Below are 20,652 nucleotides of genomic sequence, written 5' to 3'. Positions count from 1 at the left end.
GATTCCACGCACTGTTCTACGTCCTTGTTCTTTTGGTCGATGATCCGCAAAATACATCTTACGGCTGTGTAATTGTCATTTATAGCGGTTCTACTGGTCGTGTTTGGATATGAAACCTACTTCGACAAGGGGAGGGACAAAAATTCGGGTAAAGTATTTGCAGACATAGAACACCAAGAACGGGAATCATTGATGTGTATTAAGCATGGTCCCTCGATTCATCAATCACCTCGTCAACACACGGTGGGACGAACAGCAAGGTGCAACACACATGCGAGCTGACTTTACACGTGCTTCTTCACCACCTTACGCGACTTGTTACTTCTGCAGTTCAAAGGCAGCCTGCACTGCAATAGGCGAGTGAATATGACCCATCGACTTGTAGTACTCGACAACCTTGACAGCCTTGTCTGCAATGTCATGGTCAGTGAGTTGGAACTTTTCGTACGCCTTCTGGTATGGAGCCGACACACCGAAGCGGTTGATACCGTGGTGCACGTGCGAGTATACACCCCATCCAAATGTGCTATACGCTTCAACCGATAGGATCGGGTGGCCAGACGGCAGAACGGAAATGCGATAGTCGTAAGGCTGCAGGTCAAACACGCGGAAGCAAGGAATCGAGACGACACGCGCCTTGATGCCTTTCTCAGCAAGCTTGGCAACGGCATCCACACAAATTGAGACCTCGGAGCCTGTCGATACAAGCGTGATGGCAGCTTCCTTGTCCTCGAGCAGAACGTAGCCACCCTTTTCAGCCTTCTCCATTGACGAGCCCTCAAGCTGTGGCAGATTTTGACGTGTAAGCGACACAACTGAAGGTGTCTTGTAGCTCTCGATGGCCACCTTGTAAGCAGCCGAAACCTCATTGCCATCAGCCGGGCGCCAGAAGTCCATGTTAGGCAGGGCGCGCAGCGCAGCTGCAACTTCAATAGGCTGATGCGTTGGACCATCCTCTCCAAGGCCAATGGAGTCGTGCGTCGCAACCCAGATGACCTGGAAGTTCGACAGCGATGACAGACGCACAGCGCCCCAACCATACGTCACAAAGTTTAGGAACGTGCCAGCAGTAGGGATGTGCATGCCGTAGGCGCACAAACCGTTCATTATAGCACCCATGGCATGTTCACGCACACCATAGCGAATGTAGCGGCCACTGTACTTGCCAATTTCTAGACTCGGGTTCTGGAAGTCCGTTGCATCGCTCCAGCGAGTCAGGTTCGAGCCAGTCAAGTCCGCAGAGCCACCGAGCATCTCTGGTAGAACACTAGCGAGCTTGGTGATGGCCAACTCCGAGAGCTTACGAGTGGCCATGGGCTTGTCGCTCGGTTCGTAACGAGGGAGCACCTGGTCCCAGCCCTCAGGCAGCTTGTGTGCGATACGGCGGCAGATCTCCTTGTGTTCATTCTCGTACTTACGACCGTACTCTTCAAACATCTTCTCCCATTCAGCACGCTTGGCAGCACCCTGTTCAGCGTACGACTTGTATGCGGCACGCACATCGTCAGGCACCACAAACTTCTCGTCGGGGTTGAAGCCAAACTTTTGCTTCAACTGTGCAATATCGTCATCTTTCAGCGGCGAGCCATGCGTGCTGGCCTTGCCTTGATTCACCGAGCCGAAACCAATCGTCGTCCGCACACACACAAGTGTCGGCTTGGTCTTCTCGTCCCATGCCTTGACGACAGCGTCGTACAAAGCTTGCAGATCGCTGTCACCATTGTCCACGACAAGGACGTTCCATCCGTATGACTCAAAACGTTTAGGTACGTCTTCTGTGAACGAACACTTGGTATCACCATCAATGGAAACATGGTTGTCGTCAAAGAACGCAATCAAGTTGTGCAGACGTAGATGCCCGGCAAGCGAGGCAGCTTCAGAGGCCACACCTTCCTGCATACATCCATCGCCGAGGAACACATACGTCCGGTTTGTGAACAAATCGAAGTTGTCCTTGTTGTACGTGCCAGCGGCGTTAGCCTGTGCGATCGCGAGACCAACGGCATTTGCAAAGCCCTGGCCGAGGGGACCGGTCGTCACCTCGACGCCGTCGGTGTGGTGAACCTCTGGATGGCCGGGCGTGCGCGAGTCGAGCTGACGGAAAGCCTTCAGGTCATCCATCGTCAGGTCGTAACCCATGAGATGCAGCATGATGTACTGCAACGCACATGCATGGCCATTCGAGAGGACGAAGCGGTCGCGGTTGATCCAGTGTGATTCCTTAGGGTCGGCGACCATGATGCGGCTCCACAACAGATGCGCCAGAGGAGCCAGACCCATGGGCGCGCCAGGGTGGCCGGACTTAGCGTTGGCTACCACATCAGCTGCTAGGGTGCCTGAAGATGTGTTAGTATGACGTAAATGAAAAGCACCGGCGATATGCCGGAATGATAAAGCAGGGACGTACGGATGGTAGCAATTGACTTGAGATCAATCTCCGAAGGAGTGAATACCATGGTGGTTGACTAGTAGGAAGTTCCAAGCTGCGCCGCTGTCAAATGGGCCCGTAGATTTTTTCGATGGGGGAAACTTGCCATCTGATTTGGCGCGTTCGCGGCGCTTTCCTGGCCTTAAACTTCGCACAATTCGCTCGGGCAAATATCTAGCCACCCTGCATGTCCCCGCGCTGTGCCCACAACTGCTTATCCAAAGGACAGGGCCTACTGGCATCATCTCACGTGGCAGACCTTCCCACAACACACAGACCTTTGATTTGTCAACATCATGTCAGCGTCGTAATGGAAATCACGCGCACACGTCTTGGCACAACTAGCGGTCGAGTGTCCTGTGGCTTGCTATACGGAGTTAGTTGCACGGAATCCGATAGGCTGCTTATCTGCATTCAACCCGGATTCACACTCCCTGCCCCCAGCTTCCAAGGAACGATGAACCCTGGTGATAAGTATAAGCCATACACACCCGTCAACCTGACGGACCGTCAATGGCCCAGCAACATCCAACGCACAGCTCCTATTTGGACGTCCGTGGACCTGCGCGATGGCAACCAAGCCCTAGCAAACCCCATGACCGAGGAGCAGAAACTGATCTTTTTCAAGACACTCGTGTCGTGCGGCTTCAAGGAGATTGAAGTGGCATTCCCCTCCGCAAGTGATACTGACTTTGGGTTCGTGCGCCGCGTCATCGAAGAAGGCCATATCCCAGATGACGTGAGCATCCAGGTACTGACGCCAGCTCGCGAAGAGTTGATCCGCCGAACCTTCGAGGCAGTTAAGGGCGCAAAGAATGTGATCATTCACATGTACAACGCGACGTCACCCTTATTCCGGCAAGTTGTATTTGGTAATGACAAGGCACGCACGTTGGAACTTGCAGTGCGCCACACCAAGCTAGTGCGCGAGCTGATGGATCACTACAGTCAGCCGGCCCATGGTGGCACGAACTTCCGCTATGAGTACTCGCCCGAGACATTCTCTCAAACCGAGCCGGACTTTGCGATCGAGATATGCGAGGCTGTGCGAGAGGCATGGGGTCTTGCGTCGCCAAGCAACAAGATCATCTTCAACTTGCCAGCGACAGTGGAAATTGGTCCGCCTAACCACTATGCAGACCTGATTGAGTATTTCTGCCGCAATGTTCGCGACCGTGACTCGATTATTGTGTCACTTCACCCCCACAACGATCGCGGTTGCGGTATTGCAGCGGCCGAGCTCGGCATGCTGGCTGGTGCAGACCGCGTGGAAGGCTGCCTGTTCGGTAATGGCGAGCGTACAGGCAACGTCGACATTGTGACACTTGCCCTGAACCTGTACACACAGGGTGTGCAGCCGGGTCCTCTTGTGCTGACGGATCTGCCGTCGGTCATTGAGGTCGTTACTAGCTGCAATAACCTGCCTGTCCACCCGCGTCATCCGTATGCAGGTGAGCTTGTGATGACTGCATTTAGTGGCTCGCACCAAGATGCCATCAAGAAGGGATTCGCGGCTCAGGAGAAGCGTTGGAACGCTGGCGACAAGGTTTGGAGCATGCCTTATCTGCCGGTGGACCCCGCGGACCTGGGTCTCACTTACGAGGCAGTTATTCGTGTAAACAGTCAGAGCGGCAAGGGTGGCATTGCTTATCTGCTGACACAAGCGCTGGGTGTAGAGCTTCCTCGTCGGATGCAGGTCGCGTTCTACCGGGTGGTCCAATCAGTGGCAGAGCGGACAAGCAAAGAAATTTCCACGAACGATATCGTCCAGGCATTCAGCAAACAATATCACGTGCCGATTGCTGGTGTGTCGAAGGTTGAGGGGCGCTTCTCACTGCGCTCTTTCAGGCTCTCGGACGAAGGCGACGATGAGGTTGTATCGGAGTCGATGAAAACGAACGGCGAGAGCACACCGCGTCACCGTAGGTTTACCGGCAAGATCGCGCACAACGGCGAGATTGTGGATGTATGTGGTACAGGCAACGGTCTATTTCGGCCCTGATGGACGCGATTGAAAAGCACTTCCACATTTCTGTCAATGTGCGCGAGTATAGCGAGCATGCTATTACTCGCCCTGGTGCGCTGGCCATTGGCTCATCCGCGACGAGCTCGCATGGCCAAACGCGCGCGCAGGCAGCATCATATGTCGAGCTTGTCAAGTCCGACGAGAGTGCAAGCGTGGGTGCGAACAAGGCGCAAGGCTACTGGGGCTCGGGTGTAGATGTGGACATTACATCCGCTGGTCTTAAGGCTGTACTGAGCGCCCTCTCGAGTGTGCCGTGATGATTTTCGGTAAACCGCTCATGCTCAGGGTGAGCCTTTTGCGCGTGTCTTGTACTCGATTCTTTACTGTAGGAGGGCTCATAGACTATGTCTTTGTATGCATGCACGGACACGTTAAGGACAGAAAGAACGAGAGGTGTCCGTGGCGCCTGTGCGATGCATTGCACTAAGTGTGGAGGTTATCTAGAGTGTGGCGCAGGATGGAATAAAAATTAGGAATAACGACAGGCCCGAGGACATGATCTTAGTTGACGTAAGAGACGTACAAGCAGCTAGCACTCCCTGGTCCTTGAACTCTCTTTCGACTTGTACCCTGTCTTGTGGTCTTTGTCTCTGGAATCACCAACATGATCGATCAAAAGTTGATTCGCGAATGGATCACACCATTCAGCGAGGCTGTGGGTCTGCCGTACTTGCCGGTGCATTTCGTGTCGCTCCTACGCTCATTGATGTTGTGGTGGTCGCTTCAGCTGCTCTCACACAGCCTCAGCCCATATCTGTTCCCCCGGACATTCTCGAATATGTCGTCCCGCACACGCATACACTGGGATCTGCATGTGGTCTCTCTCATACACTCAGCTGTAGTGGCGCCGCTCATCACTTACTTCTGGCTGTACATGGACGATAAGGTGGACCGGATATTTGGATATCAATACGAGCTGGGTCAGCTGTATGCACTTCCGCTGGGCTACTTCGTTTGGGATGTTATTGTGTCTTTGCGTTACGAAGGACCTGCATTTATATTGCATGGTGTGCTTGGCTTGAGCGCCAATATTCTCGTGTACAAACCGTTCCTCATGTTCCAAGGGCTCAGTATCGTGATGTGGGAACTAAGCACACCGTTCCTGAATATCCACTGGTTCCTCGATAAGCTCGGACTCACGGGCTCGCGCATTCAGTTCGTGAACGCGTTGTGTCTCCTTTTGACCTACGTGATTGTGCGCATGACGTTTGGTGTGTACGCGAGCTATGAGCTCATCTCACTTCTATGGAGTCCATCCGGACAAAACGTGTCGATGATTCTGAAGTGGTACTACTCACTTGGATTACCGGTCTTGAACATGCTTAACTACATGTGGTTCTTTAAAATGCTCCGTGCCATGCACAAGCGCTTCTTTGCTCCCGCCAAGAACAAGAGTCAGTGAGCAGAAGGCTAAAGCCGTATGGAACAGCCCTGAAATTTGCTTGTGTTGGACTACCTTATGTACAAGCATTGATCGAGCGAAGCGCCCCACGTTTCGCTGTCTACCATTCATCGCCTCGCTCAACGCCAGCTCGAACAATCCGCGCAATCATGCGTTCTTCGACCAGCAATGTTCGCACCATACAAGATGAAGCATCGTCCATGCCGTCCAGTCGCGTGAGACGCGCGGTAAGCTCGTGATCTGTATCATGACATAGCGTCACTAGGAATTGCCGCACCACCTGCTCATTGGCAGCTGGGAGCTGATCACGCACGCCATACGTCACAAGGCGCCAGACTCTTTCGGCATCTTCAGGGAGATAGACACGCTCCATGCATCGCTTCTTCGTGGATGCAGACGTTGACGTCGTATCAGTTTTGTCGTTTGCACCCATTTGTACTTCCATGCTAAGGAGCCGCAGCGCCGTGTAGAGCCGGTGGGATGGATGGGCCGGCTCAGGCTTCGCTTGCAATGTGTAGTCGCTTCAAGTCAGTAACATGTACGACTATGTGACCACGGACGTACCCCCAATATCCCTCTTTTTGCAAAAGAGAACGCTTCCATTCACCAGCAGCGCCTTGACTTTCCATCAGCCTGTCCACAGCCTCATCAAGCCACACACTTGCATGTGGATTACCGTGCCACGAAGAGGCAGCGTTGACTTGGTCGCTCAGTCCCAGGCGGTTTGCATTCACATTTCGTGGCAAAACAAATCCGTATTCGACAAGCAGCGTAGCATTATCGTGGGGTCCATATGTAATACAAACGGCTTCACCTGCCTGGAGCGACGATTCTGGCGGAGCACATAATTCCATGCCATCCACTGCGCTGTAGCGCACGGTGCATTCCTTCTGTCGGAGTGCTGTGTGATTCGCCATGTCCAGCAATGGTGCAAGTGTGAAATTGTCTTCGTGCTTCACATAATGCAAGTCCATGTATACACAGCGTGAGTTTGTGCAGAGCCAGCCCCATGCAAAGTGCCGCTCGTTCAGCGCACCAGCGCGTGTACCCGGCAAACCAACGGACGCCCATAATGATTCAAGCGTCGTTGAATCGAGAGAGCGCACGCGACTCCAGTCATTTTCATAGCGGGTCCTGACAGAAGCAAACTTGTGGACAGCAGATGGTGGCAGAGCGTCCAAAAGATGTGTGCGTCCATCAAGCATCCAAGTGAGTGGCATGGTATCAAAGTCGGTAGGGAGAGATGAAAAGAATGCATCCATGCGAGAAATTGATTCCTGAGTCGAGCCCAGTTGCTGCGATGTCGCGCGCCATTGTGCAAGCACACATGCAAGGATTTGGTGTGAAGATAGCGGCGAGAGAGACGATGTAGTCGCGGCGTCCGTGGCCGTGGAAGTCGTGCGGGGGTCTGCCGTTTGTAGAGGTGCCCAATGAACGTGGCGACCACGGGTCATTTGCCTGGCATTGAAGAGCGCGCGCGGTGGGATTACAAGTAGCTTCTCACGCGGCTATAATTAGAAGATGCTTTGTGCACATACCTGTACGGGACAAGAAGCCATGAGACCACGGCCGGCTTGGATGGTGTGAGTGGATACTCGTTGACCAACGCGTCACGTACCACCATCATCACACGACGAGATAGCCACTTTCGAATAGGAACGTCTATGAGGCGATACTTGCGCTAGAAACGTGTGGAGCGCAGTGTCCATGCTCAACAATGGACATACGTAGTGTTATCGTCACCCCGCTACCAAAGACAAAGAACTGCGTGTTGCGACAGGGGGTGTGGTGTGTTTTATCAGGATCAAGTGGAGTGGACTTGGACTGTGGCGTCGCCTATCTGAGCGAGAATGTGGGTTTGGCGCAGGAACACGGGTTGAGCTGAAATCCGACACAATTTAAGCCGTATTCAACCAAGTCTGACACGAGTCCCGGTGTGTGTGCATTTGTGCCTAAGTTCGCCATGACACCTCCGAAGGCGACGGCCGATGACTTGGACGATTTGGATGGTACGTGGCTATATGAATGGCTTACGCAACTTATAGATGTACTGGATGACTTTGAGGCGCCCATGGCAAACCATGCGCCGGAGCTAGCGAAAGAGAGAACTCAAACTAATAGTAGCAATGGGTCGGGCGCAGCTGCCAACGTCAAGGGGAGTGAAAACAGAGTCGATGGTGACGCCAATGCTGGCATGGGCGAGGGAGAAGATCCACTCTCCGACGAGTTCGTGGAAGAGCTTACAAAGAACATGGAGTCATTCATGGCACAGCTTGGAAAAGACATGTCAACACACAAGGACGCGAAAGCGCCGCCTTTGTCTTCAGGACGTGCATCAGAATCAGAAAGCGGAGGGGCGCCACCCCCTGCGGAAGACGAGCTCATGAAGCAGTTTGAGAAGCTTCTGCTGTCCAGCAACCTCGAGGGACTCGACAGGGATACGATGCCGTCATTGTCCAAGTCACAGACGCAGGCAGCTTCTAAGCACGGCAGTGAGACTCACGAAGAAAGAGCAACAGGGTCGTCTGATGCATCGGGAGAAAAGAGCTTCCAGGATGCTGTCAAGGCCACAATGGACAAGCTCAAACAATCGAATGCATCAGCCAACAACAGCAGCAGCAACAGCGACGCGTCTGATCCGCTCGCTGCCCTGGGTCTTGATGGCAATGCCGACTTTTCCAAGATTCTCGAGGCGCTCTCGCAGCCTGGCGAAGATGGCGAAGGTTCCCTTAGTAAAATGCTTGCACAAATGATGGAGGATCTGATGAACAAAGATGTGTTATACGAGCCACTCAAAGACATGCATTCACGCTTCCCTGCATACCTAGCGTCGCCAGCGGCGGAAAAGCTCGATGATGATACTCGGCAAGCCTACGTGGCACAAGAAGCTACGATGGGCGAAATTATCGCTGTATTTGAGTCGTCGAACTACTCCGATTCAAATCCTGAGAAACGCAAGCAAGTGGCAGATCTTGTATCGAAGCTCCAGGAGTTCGGCACGCCACCTCAAGAACTTCTCGGTGACATGCCGCCGGAGCTTGCTGGCCTCAACCAGATGCTTGGTGAGTCAAGCGATGAAAATTGTGTCATTATGTAGTCGTAGTCGTGATAGCCATTCAAGTCAGCTACGGCGCCCCACGCAGTGTAGCCAGCGGAAGGTCGTCGTCATAGTCCTCATCGTCATCCACATGACTCCCGTACGCCGCGAATGTACCATGTGGATATTCAGGCCATCCCTCCTTGTCGGCACCAGCTGGTGACAGATCAGACCGCCACAACTGCGACGGCAGCGGCGGCGGCTCCGTGCCGGGTGGAAATGCTGCCGCGCCTTGATCTTCCCATAAAGCGCGTGCGTAGTGTGGCGGTATGACCTCGTATCCTTCACTGCCTCGTCGCACACGCACATGCCCAGATGGCGCATATGAATGCTGGTCATCGATGTCGTCATCGTAGCCGTCCAACGCATGGTCGTCTTCATGTCCATCGCTCGAGTACGAGTCATACATGTCAGTGAGGTGCGCGGTGTGGTCGTCAGCAGCATGGTTAGCATCTTGAAGCGATGGCAGCGGACCGTCGTGGTGTTGCACAAAGCGAGGGGCCTGTACATTATCATGGACATCATTCTGGACATGTATCCCAGGACGCGTGCGCATTCGGCGCATGCTGGGCCTCGCAAGACGCGCATGTGGATCTCTTGGTGGCCATGCATACATTGCGAAAGGATCGTCCTGAAGCGGCGCAACAGGGAACGCGAGTCCATCACCACGCGGTGCCTTTGGCAACGGCCAAAGCCAGGGACGCGAACCAAGTATGGACGAAATGTTCTGCCAGCAGCCGACATCGAAGGGGAAGGTAGTGAACGGGATATGACCGCGGCGGATCTGTCGATACACACGATCCATCTCCCACGACTCGATGGATGTGGTATTTGTGCTGAGAAGGTAGTAGTGGTATAGAGTGAGGAATGAGACAAGAAGGAATGTAGGAATACACAGCAGATAATTCACGACCAGCATCGAGGCTTCGAGCGTGGTCGGATGCGACATGTAGTAGTATGTGTTCCATGCATCAAACACACGCATGGTCGTCATGACAAGATGATACGAACAAGAAATCATCACCGAGGTTGTGTACTGGAGAAAGTACGCATACGTGCCGAACCCCACGCAGTTGCCGATCCACGGGCAGTGGTGGTCCATTCGAAGCACGCAGCGACGACAAACACGGCAGTGATGCGCTCTGGGTGGCTTGAATGCACGGCATTTGAAGCAGTAGCGCTTGTAGTGGCACCCCTCAGGCACTCGCCACCCTATGGGAACGCCACCTGCATCGGCAGTCACACAGCAGTAATACGTGTAGTACATATACAAGATCAATACGTTGAATATACCAAGTACAACTGCAAGCTGTTTGAATGTGAAGGAAGGCGTTCGCTGGTAGTAGGGCCACATGATGCCGACTTGCGGCGATATATGGAGGAAAAGCATGAGAATCACTACGCCCGTTACCCTGATAACAAGTCAGCTAACAAGAGAAGTTGCGAACGTACCAAAGAATATCTTGAACTTGCATGGGCGCTCGTGGCCGCGCGCGTGACGATACCACCTTGCCAGTGCGTTCGAGCGCATCATTCGGAGGTGTGGCAGGTGGCAAAGAGGGTTGCAGGGGCGGCTCTTTTCCAGTGAGTGGGTCAGGGGCTGGCGATGCTATTTGGACCACATCAGCCATCGTAGCTGCACTCGGCACAAAGGCAGCAGCCACTGAATTTTTGCGTTACAGAGGTAGCAGGTCCTCAACGTTTGCGGCAACGACGACGTGCGTCTCAACCTGATCACAGGAGTGGATGATGATCGTGGGGATAAGGGGCGTGCGATGCTTACATAATCCCGCGTCCTTTGCACGTCCCCATCTGGTGCTACTCTCTCCGCGATGGCTTCGTGGGAGAAGAAGGGCACGGGCAGGGGTTCGGAACCTAAAGCCACCAAGACTTACCATGTGACATTTTCTACACGTATCTGCGCCTCATGTTTGTCATGCTACCGAAACAAAAAGCTAGAGCATCAAAAAGAAGCAAGGTATTGGATACAACTCGCCTATTCTGGAACGTGTGCCTGTTCTGCGGCTGCTGCACGCTCAGCCTTTTTCCGCGCAAGTATGGCAGCAAAGCCACCAGGATCACCCATGCCTGGCATTACAGCCACAGGTGCCGCGTGAGAATCGGGTGGGGTCCATGACGAGGTGACAGACGACTGACTCACTCTCGCTGGAGCGGCGGCAGGCTTGGCGCTTGCAGGCTTAGCGGGCGGGGGTGGTCGTGGCTTGGCTGCTGCAGGTTCAGCAATTAATTCCAAGTAGTCAGCGGGCGACCAACCCTCTGTGCTACCTTTCTTGACGAGCCACCAGCCATTTTCTTCTTTCTCCTCCAGTTCGACAATGTCGCCTGTTCTGAGTGGCAGCTCACCGGCCTCTTGCGTCTCGAAATCGTACAAGGCGCGGTAGCGAGGAAGACGGCGACCCGTGGGCGGCGGTGGCGGCAGCGGTGCAGCCTTGACAGGAGCAAGTGCCGGAGTAGCCACTGCTGGTGTAGCCGACGCACTAGGGGGTGCTGGTACGCTGCGGGTCTGTGCAGTGGAAGACGAGCCCAGTTGCTGCACCGTCACTGGAGGGGCCAACTTGGTCGTGGAGGAACCTAGGTATGATGGTATGCCTGACGTTGACTGAGCGGCTGTAGGCGCAGCAGACGCGGCAGGCGCAGCAGGCGCAGTAGGTGCAGCGGGAACTGCGCGTTGCAAATACGACGGCATGCCTGACGATGGCGCTGAAGTGGCAGGGGCCTGCAAATAAGGTGGCAAACCACTACCACCCGAGACAGGCGGGGGCGCTGGGACGTGTCGTGCGCCAGATGCATTCCCTGACGCTGATGAAGCAGGAGCAACGGTGGAAGTCGTCGGCACCGCAAGCGCAGATGCAGACGCCGTGCCGCCTGGCGCGGGTGGAAGGCCGCGACTAGCTGTTGTTGTAGGCAAAACCGTTGGCACAGGTCGTCGAGACGTCACAGGTCGCGATGTCGTGCGGCGCTTGGTGCTTGGTTGTGCAGAGCGCGGCAGTTTCTTCGCCGGTGGGCGTGAGACACTCGTCGGTGGCTCGCCGGAGCCGACAGACACAATGGAACTCTTGTACACATCACCCACAGGAATCGACTCGTCTTTACGGAACGACACATGTGCCTTTTTGCGGCCCTTGCGCACATACTCTAGTTGCGGCGCAATAACAACGTGTGTGCGACCGCCTGTCTGCTGCAAGAGATACGCCACAAACTCTGTTTTGAAATCGCAATGCAAGAGAGGGTCGCCTTCGTCTGTGCCGACTTGCAGCACGATCCAGTCATCCCGCAGCGTCGAGAGACCGACTTGCCGGATCGTGCTGAGTGGAATCACTCGCTCACATGTTGTTTGGGGCCGCTTGTTCACGAGATGCGTTACTAGAATGTACACGGCGCGCGGCGACATCAGCAAGAAGCGCGGACTTGGGATGGACGTGCGTCCTAGTCGCGACACAAGGAGCTGCGCGCGCGCACTAAACACGATCGGCTCGTTAGGCGGCAGGTTTGCCGAGGCCCGGAGCATGCGGCCCTCGGCAGACGACCCATTCAAATCCAGGTAATCCCCCATAAAGCGGCGCATGCTGATGAGACTGAAGCGACGGCGTTCCTTGCGACCAGCGAGCAGTTGATGTCCGTACTCGCGGAGCTCGAGGAACTCGTGGCCCTCTCGGCTTCGACGCCATGCACGCTGGATGCGCCGTGCGCTCTCTTCTCGTCGCCGCATAAAGGCACGCCATGCCCGCTGGATTCGCATGGCCATGTTGTGCCAGTATCGATCGCGCATGGTCTCGAGTGCAAAGAGCGTCTCGGGGTTCTTGATGAAGCCCTTCGTGACACCGAGCTGCCATTCGTCACGCGCAATGCCTGTATCAAGGAAGATGCGCTCACAGCCGCTGCGCGCATCGCCTTGCCAGATATAGTCACCTGCATACGATGTCGCTCGTGACAAGAGATAGAAACGCTGCACAATCTTTTCAAACGTGTTCCGGTATGCAAATCCTGCGCGGCGGACGCGAATGTTTTCCCGCAGACCCAGGTACTTGATCTGGTGCAGGACCGCCTGTGTGTCGTACTCCGTGGGGCTTTTGTTCTGGTTGGGTTTGATCGTGCGGATATAGGACGGCTGGGCTTGCATCAAATTGTCCACTAGCGCATTGGCACTCGCTTTGATCCGGTCACCTGCCGACGGCGGCCGTTTCTTGCTGTTAGGATCTGGCCTTTCAGGGAACAGGCCGATCAAGAATGCATTGGACGAGCTGTCCACGAGGTTCAGAATGTCTTTGAGCAGGGCATCCTTGTTCTTCTCTGTCATGCCCTGGACGTTGTACATGACATCACCTGCATAGTGCCGGACAAGGAACTTGGATCCACGGGCCTCGAAGTGTGGATTGCTCGAGAGCATGGACGTGCGCTGCATGAACGAGTTGTCGGCCGCAGATGAATCGGCATGTGCCGTTGCGACCGCATCGTTGAGAGCAGAAAAGATGCCAGGCGGCCGTTTCGCCTCAATCAAGTCGCACACAATCTTGTTGTTGAAGTATTGGATGGGCGTCCATTGGATTTGCTCCTGAGCATATTCTTCTTGCTCCTTCTTGAGTGTCAGCTCGATAAAGATCTGCTGGAGCTTCTCATTTACATAGTTGATGCACAACTGCTCGAACGAGTTGTTTTCAAAGATTTCAAAGCCGTAAATGTCCAACACTCCAATCACGGAGGCCGCCGTCTGACTCTGTGCCTGCAACGATCTGTTGATCCGGGCGACAATCCAGTCAAATAGGTTGTTGTAGATGGCCTTGCTTAGTGCATCACGCACAGCCGCAGCCTGCGTCGGGTTCAGTGGCACTTCGTACACAGACCCACGCCGTCCACCGCGCTGTGTCTCCATAATGCGCTGTGTCAAGGCTCGCTGCACAGCTGATGGGTCCACTTCGAGCAAGTACGCACAGAACGCCGTCACGTCTGGATTCGCGAGCTCTGCATCGCCCTGAGCATTTTCCACAAAGTGCACGTTCCCGAGCCACAGAATTGTTGCGAGCATGCGCACCATACTCATTTGTTCGTCATCGGTAAGTCCAATGATCCGCATGGCCTCAAAGGCTGCCGCAAAGTCGGCATGGTCATCGATACCAGGCACATCCAGACACTGACTATCAGCCGTATACGCATATGCCTCTGGGCCCTGTAGCCCAAACAGTTCGCGCTGCTGTGGCGACGCAGCTTTCGTCAGCTGGTAAAAGATATGGAAGTTGCGCTCGTTGCGGATCTGACCGACAACACGGGCCTTCTCGAGCAAATAGTTCGTAATTGTGGCACCCACGGGCGAGCCATTAGCATCAAACATGATCTCGAGGTATTTTCCGTGCCGCGAGCTGTTGTTATTTCGTAGCGTTTTGGCGCATCCGAAACTCTCTAGCAGTGGATTGGTCGCCAGCACCATGTCCTTGATCGTATGAATGCCGGAACTTGTGCTGCCCGTGCCTGTCGTATCGCCACTGACCGCCGCAATGTATTGCATGATCCGCTTCGCTGCCTCTGTCTTGCCGGCTCCTGATTCTCCAGAAATAATCACGCACTGATTCTCCTTGTAGGCCAGCATGTTGTAGTATGCACCCTCGGCAATGGCATATACATGCGGCGGCATCTCCAAGCGATTCTTGCCGCGGTAAGAGCGCAAGATTTCGTCCGTGTATATGCCAAGATCTCGGAATGGGTTTACAGATATCAAAACATTCCCGATGTATGTCTACAGAGTCAGTCACCAAGTACAGCCATTTATACGCACATAGATCTCAGCATTGGAAAAGCGCTTGTGCAAGTTGTCATTCACAGCTTCGTTGGTAATCTGTGTCAACAGCGTCATGTCAGAGACGCCTGCCTGTGGTTTCTTAAAGCCTTCGCGCCAGTCGGCCTTGGCAATTCCACGGTTCACGGGCGGTGCAGCCTGTGCTGCTGCGCCGCCAGCAGCACGGCGTCCACCCGCGCGTTTCGATATCACCATCGTACCACGATGCCAGGATCTGTTCTCCTGTCTGAGAAGACGTCGTAAGCACGCTCAAACTCACACACGGCTTCCGACGCCCAGGTCGTGACAGTATGCACGGCCTGCCTGCCTGTCTGGGAACTCGACAGGGAGAATGTGGTTGTGTGCAAGCACGTGTTATTCAGATTACCTAATGTTTACGAAGCATTCTCGCGAGCGCCCCTCTAGGTGGACGGAGCCACGTTAACGAGGACTCGTGCTTTTACACGCCGAGATGTGGAGGACAAGGAGCGAGAGAGTAAGTGGAAGCGTCAGGTCCCGTGGCTGGAGGTTGAGGCCTACATGATCTCGAGCATATCGAGCCACATTATATTATTAATAATATTATTATTTTATTAGTCCAAATCGATCGAAGCGTGGACGTGGAAGCGACGATGACGACAGCGGCTTTGAGGACGGTGGTTGTGCCGCCAGCAGCAGGCGGCATGCCCTCAGCGACAGTATTTATCATGCATGGTTTGGGCGATACTGCACAAGGTTGGCTGGATGTGGCCCGGGCCCTTGGACGCAACCAGGCTCTGCAGCATATCCGGTTCGTGCTACCGACAGCTCCAGTCCAGCCCGTCACTATCAATATGGGCATGTCCATGACATCTTGGTTCGATCTCTATTCACTCACAGATTTAGACCAAGGTGAAGATGAATCGGGTATGAGAAAAAGCGCTGCAGCCATCTGGGACTTGGTTGCTCAGGAGACGAATGGTAGTGCACCTGGTCTCAATGGGCATAAGGTGCCGATGAATCGTATCGTGCTGGCTGGATTCAGTCAAGGCGGCGTTATGGCTCAGCTGATGGGCTTAACGGCGCAAGAGCGCCCCGCAGGCATTGCCGCGTTGTCGACATGGCTTCCATTGCACCAAAAAATGGCTTCAATGCACAGTAAGCACACATTTCCTTTCTTCCAGGCACAGGGCACGGTGGATCCGCTTGTGGACTACAAGTATGCACGCCGCTCGTTTGATTATGTGCAATCATCCCTGGGCTTCGGAAAACTGGCTGAGGGGCACGAATATCGTATGCCACACTCGGCGTGTCCTGCCGAAATTACCGATTTGGGCAGTTGGCTTGAACGAGTCGTGCCTGTCTGACGCTATTCAGAGATAGTTGGCTTCAATGATCATGTAAAGGGTATCTCTATATCTCGAGCTCAAAATGAAACGTAAGTGCACATGGAACGTCTCTGTTATACAATTTCTATTCTGTCGCTCTTGTTCATGGACACAGTCCCGCCCGCCCAGAGCTTCCTACCCAGGATGGTCCGGATCGCACATCGAGTTCTTTGCACACGTGCACATGCGTCTGCAGTATCTTGACGATTTTCTTTTTCTGTAACTACTCCTTCTCTTTTGTTACAACGGCATGTGCAAAAGCGTCGGTGAAGATGGCCGCGTTGCTCCAGGTGTAAGTGCGGCTCGTGAACTTCCCCAGTGTGACGCAGGTTTAAACAGATCGACGTCACGATTCAAGTCAAATGCATTTGTCGTTGAACCGAGTCCACTGCCGACAACACCACTACCGTAGCCTGGCGGTAGCAACGATGTCCAGAAACTGTCGTCCAACACACGGTTCACTTCGACACCCTGTGCTTTGGCATACTGCAAAGCATCCCAGCCATGTAGATCAGAGAGGGTATCTTGCGTAGGACCAGGTGCGTCATGCAATTTGTTGTGGAACTCTGCCGGGCTCGGCGTTGTTGACAAAGGCGGCATAGATATAGCTGTCGGCAGCCGATGCTCATTAGTGTCGCAATGATGAGAACCTGACAGGCTTTTGCTCGGAGGATGCTGATTTTGGTCTCTTGAGGCAATCTCAGCTGCCATAGGATTCACCTGCGAGGGGTTTACAGTCATGGCTGGCGGCCGGGAAGACGAGAGTGATGGATCCTGGTCCATTGAAACATGCGTTGACGTCGACGGTGCCATGGTCGATTTGTTCAACCTGGACCCATGCGTCGTATCATGAGCAGATCCAGCCTCTGCGGAAGGTGGTGGTGCCATGGTCGTTCCTTGCATCCTGTAGAATTCATGTGATTCAGGAATCCCCTGAGCGACGCCGTCCATAGAGGTGGCAGTCCGCCTTGGTCCCTTGTCGGAAGACTTGTCTAAGGGCGACGAGTTGTATGTTGCTTCGCCAGAACGTTGATCTAATCGTGATTCGACGAGCATCCGGAGGAAGGACGCATAAAGAGCAGGTGTATGTGACGCGTCGACTGCCGCCTCTTCCAGAACCTCGATGGTGTAGTTGACAAGGGCAAGAATCTCGTCTTCATTGATGTAGCGAGAAAACACCGGTCGGATGAGCTTCAGAAGAAAGACACATGCATACGCCACAGCCACGAACGTTGGATCTGGGGCATAACGCAAGATTTCCCGCATGCCGCATTTTACTGTCGCAATGATTTCTTTCGCAGCATGAACACAGCGCACGAGGTATTGCGGCTTGTCAGCAGAAGCGCCGTCCGATGGGTGTTCAAGTGCATATTGCAGGCCAAATGAATTCAGCACCAACACAGCATAATTGTATCGCAACGGCGCTTGTCGTGCAATATAGTACATAGAACGAGTAGCCAGATCAGCGTCGTCAGCTGGTGGCCCTGCTTCATGCAGCGCCAGGAGCGCCGACGCACGCAGTGTGTCGGCCGTGCCTGTATGATCCAGATGCGTCACAACGCGGTCAAGCGCTGGGATGAGCGAATGGATTCCATCTCCACATTTGTTATTTGGCGGTACACCTCTGTGCGGAACATCGGGTTCACTGTCCAAGGCAGAATGTGAATGCGACGCATGCGGGCTGGGTGCGACGCAAGTCAGGTTGACAGGTGAAGCTGTAGCTCGTGAGGGTGTCTCGGAGTGGGTACAGGGGGGCCCGGGTGGGTTATTCCGAGAGCCTAATGCATTTAGGGGCATAGTATGTAGATGTGGATGTGAACGGGCATGCGTGTAAGAAGGAGCGTGAGAGTGCGAATAGAAATGGGGCTGTGGCTCTGTTTGTGACGATGGCCGCGCCGACTCGTGGGTTAGTGGTGGCTGCAACGTGCGCCTAACAGAGTCGAGTCCAAGCCGGTACCAGTACTGCATGGTCTCTGTCAGTTGCTCATTAAAAGATGGGAGAATCGCCGGATAGTCCAAGTCGATGTTCAAGCCGGATGGCGTCACAGTTGACGAGTACAAAAAATCTAGCTGCCTCGTCTGTACGCGCAATAAATCAACGAGAGCACAAATGCCTAGGTCCCAGGGCCGGCTAAAGCGCTGGACACACCACTCAGACGCGTGCCGGATCAAAAAATCTTCCCGAATACTGTACGGCTTGCCCATCTGAGCGCTCAGCGTCCGGTCCACACAAAAGCAGATATACCATGTCCGTTCTCGATTGAGCACATCACGCATCGTAGGCTCGTCAGCTCTTGCTTCCGCTGACATCACACATTTGCGGTGCAAATTCAGGTCTTGTGCCATGCGGATCGCCACACCAGCAAACAGCCAAGTCCGATCTTCTTCGTATCGCTCAACAGGCTGGTTGTAAAGTGTGAGTAAGAGGAAACCTTGCACGATATCTGGTGATTTGAAACCATGACTCATCGCATCAAACGCTCCTTTTATTGCACGGCGTTGGCATTGAACGTACAAATCCGGTCGCCGTGTATAAAACTTGGATGCCACCGCACAAACGCATGTGAACAGGAAGGGTGAACGCGAGCATACAAGCGTCGGCGTGTGCCACTCAGGATCTAGGAGGAACATGTGCAGTGAGCAATGGTGGAAAAAGATACGAAAGAGCTCCAGAGCTTCCTCCGATGAGATGATCCCCTCCGTCAATAGCTCCGGGGGGGACTCCGTTCCATTTTCCGACGTACGCAGATCTGACATGGAACTAGGATGAAAGTACGCGTCATTTGCCACCCCAAATTGTGAAGAACGCCTTGGCATCCCGCGTGCCTCCTGCGATGAATTCTCTGGCTCCGTGCTGCTGCCCTCTTGCCCTCTACCGTCTGGGTGCGTGGAATCGGCCATCGAAGAGGGGCGCGAGGTCGATGCATTCCGCCCGTTGTCTGCTTGCTGCCTATGCCAATTTTGCAGGCTTGCCTCAGCGAAGAGACCGAGAGGGTTCAATGTGTTGTCAGGCAAATGCGGCACTTGCATAGAATCCACCGTCTCAGACCTTGCTGGTTTCGACAAAGGCGGATGCGGTGCAAAAGTATGCCCGGAAATCGCAGTTCGAACGACATGCTTCAACAAGCCTTCTTCACTGGTATCGAGCACACGCACCATCATACTGTCTTCCAGCATGCCCATCTGCTGCATAAATTTGGCTGCCTGCTCTGCGACTGTATGAATTGAGCGTGGATCGTTAGTGACACGCTCCATTGATAGCAGACTTTGAACTCGTGTCACGAGCATATCGACAGTCGTTGGTGATATTGCCGTCGTCGTGGCACTGCCAGATTGGGGAGAGCCAGCCGCCTCATTCATAGTAGTTCCCAAGGATATAGGATATGGTGACACAGGGTGCGTTGTTTCACAGCTCAGCGGTGAGTGGCTCAGCTCATAAGCATTCTGCAACAATGAGACAAAAAGCTCTTCAACCTTTTTCAAATTCTGCTGTGTTGCCTCAGACTTGCGCCGTTTATCAGACTTACGTCCGCGATTGCTTTCAAGAAATATACATTCATGTCCACTGCGTGCGCAACGCTGGCATGGCCCACCATTCTCGCTGACCTCGCACTTCATCTTAAGTCGATGGCAATTGGTACAAGCGCGTGCGCCGCGCGTAGATTTTTGCTTTTGACCGCCAGTGGTCTCTTTCAAGACCTTACTCGTAGAAGACGACTCACATGCATTGTCAATCTCATTACTACTGTTGTCCATTGTATCAGCTGACCGCTTCACCCCAATTCGATTTGAATCCCCCTCATGTGACGATTCATTCATATGAGATGACTGCGGTGTACTAAACAGGTCCGGACCTGTCTCAACGCGAAATTCTGGCAGGCTTGGATTCACATCGTGCGATTCGTGCCCAATATCAAAGATCATGGCGTCGTATAATGCTATACAAACGACGTGCCCGCACTAGTGACACTTTGACGAGAGGCACGATTCCCAGACTCAGCGTGACCGGTTCGTGGGGAGCAGGACGCGCTGCCAAGCCCACACACACGTATCAAATCGCCAAGTAACAGCGTATTTGTACGTTCGTAAAGTCACGTAATCAAGAGCAACCCTCTGCAGGCCTCAGTGTCTTTGATACTCAAGGCGATACAAAGATTCCCACACAAGGTTGGAGTTTCCAAATAACGTAGTGTGTGGGGCCTCCGATGGTCTTCGTCAGCAACAAATAGGTTTCATTGTAACTTTCGCATCTGTTGCAACATCTGTTGTCTGATTGGGCAAGTTTTTTTTTCGTAAGCCGTGTCTAACGAAATTAAGCCATTACGTGTGGGTGGCTGCAACGAGCTACAAAGGCCAGAACATGGCATCTCATCATTAACGTAATCTGGTAGGCCAGACGCATAATTCCACGATCACTGCGCTAAGGTCCGCGAGTTTGAATGCCTTTCTATAAGCGCGCGCCATGCGAGCGGCGCCAAACGTCCTTCTCAGACCGGGTGGGAGACTAGTAGCGGTTCATTAGTAAGAGGAGTTGCTGGGTTCCA

General features: G+C 53.8%; 9 protein-coding genes across 9 annotated transcripts; 4 read left to right on the top strand and 5 right to left on the bottom strand.

The window, feature by feature from the left end:
* Positions 1–318: 318 nt before the first annotated feature.
* On the bottom strand, positions 319–2,456 carry MGL_1092 (uncharacterized protein; the record flags this gene model as incomplete). The annotated part of the gene is made up of 2 exons (XM_001731772.1): positions 319–2,336; positions 2,408–2,456. 2 exons carry the CDS (start codon positions 2,454–2,456, stop codon positions 319–321), a joined length of 2,067 nt encoding a protein of 688 aa, XP_001731824.1.
* Positions 2,457–2,885: 429 nt separating this feature from the next.
* Positions 2,886–4,430, top strand: MGL_1091 (uncharacterized protein; the record flags this gene model as incomplete). The annotated part of the gene is made up of 1 exon (XM_001731771.1): positions 2,886–4,430. One exon carries the CDS (start codon positions 2,886–2,888, stop codon positions 4,428–4,430), a length of 1,545 nt encoding a protein of 514 aa, XP_001731823.1.
* Positions 4,431–5,328: 898 nt separating this feature from the next.
* Positions 5,329–5,856, top strand: MGL_1090 (uncharacterized protein; the record flags this gene model as incomplete). The annotated part of the gene is made up of 1 exon (XM_001731770.1): positions 5,329–5,856. The coding sequence occupies one exon, from the start codon at positions 5,329–5,331 to the stop codon at positions 5,854–5,856; it is 528 nt and encodes a 175-aa protein (XP_001731822.1).
* Positions 5,857–5,956: 100 nt separating this feature from the next.
* On the bottom strand, positions 5,957–7,310 carry MGL_1089 (uncharacterized protein; the record flags this gene model as incomplete). The annotated part of the gene is made up of 2 exons (XM_001731769.1): positions 5,957–6,377; positions 6,421–7,310. 2 exons carry the CDS (start codon positions 7,308–7,310, stop codon positions 5,957–5,959), a joined length of 1,311 nt encoding a protein of 436 aa, XP_001731821.1.
* A 509-nt stretch (positions 7,311–7,819) lies between these two features.
* Positions 7,820–8,953, top strand: MGL_1088 (uncharacterized protein; the record flags this gene model as incomplete). The annotated part of the gene is made up of 1 exon (XM_001731768.1): positions 7,820–8,953. The coding sequence occupies one exon, from the start codon at positions 7,820–7,822 to the stop codon at positions 8,951–8,953; it is 1,134 nt and encodes a 377-aa protein (XP_001731820.1).
* Positions 8,954–8,981: 28 nt separating this feature from the next.
* On the bottom strand, positions 8,982–10,307 carry MGL_1087 (uncharacterized protein; the record flags this gene model as incomplete). Its single annotated transcript, XM_001731767.1, has 1 exon — positions 8,982–10,307. One exon carries the CDS (start codon positions 10,305–10,307, stop codon positions 8,982–8,984), a length of 1,326 nt encoding a protein of 441 aa, XP_001731819.1.
* A 642-nt stretch (positions 10,308–10,949) lies between these two features.
* Positions 10,950–14,600, bottom strand: MGL_1086 (uncharacterized protein; the record flags this gene model as incomplete). Its single annotated transcript, XM_001731766.1, has 1 exon — positions 10,950–14,600. The coding sequence occupies one exon, from the start codon at positions 14,598–14,600 to the stop codon at positions 10,950–10,952; it is 3,651 nt and encodes a 1,216-aa protein (XP_001731818.1).
* An 848-nt stretch (positions 14,601–15,448) lies between these two features.
* On the top strand, positions 15,449–16,087 carry MGL_1085 (uncharacterized protein; the record flags this gene model as incomplete). Its single annotated transcript, XM_001731765.1, has 1 exon — positions 15,449–16,087. The coding sequence occupies one exon, from the start codon at positions 15,449–15,451 to the stop codon at positions 16,085–16,087; it is 639 nt and encodes a 212-aa protein (XP_001731817.1).
* A 261-nt stretch (positions 16,088–16,348) lies between these two features.
* MGL_1084 (uncharacterized protein) lies at positions 16,349–20,032 on the bottom strand (the record flags this gene model as incomplete). Its single annotated transcript, XM_001731764.1, has 1 exon — positions 16,349–20,032. One exon carries the CDS (start codon positions 20,030–20,032, stop codon positions 16,349–16,351), a length of 3,684 nt encoding a protein of 1,227 aa, XP_001731816.1.
* Between the last annotated feature and the right edge of the window lie 620 nt (positions 20,033–20,652).

This window comes from Malassezia globosa (assembly GCF_000181695.2).
Source record: "Malassezia globosa CBS 7966 chromosome Unknown mgl_sf_2.1, whole genome shotgun sequence".
In the NCBI taxonomy this organism is placed as follows: domain Eukaryota; kingdom Fungi; phylum Basidiomycota; class Malasseziomycetes; order Malasseziales; family Malasseziaceae; genus Malassezia; species Malassezia globosa.
The sequence above is the reverse complement of the archived record's forward strand: the minus strand, read 5'-3'. Positions and strand labels throughout refer to the sequence as shown.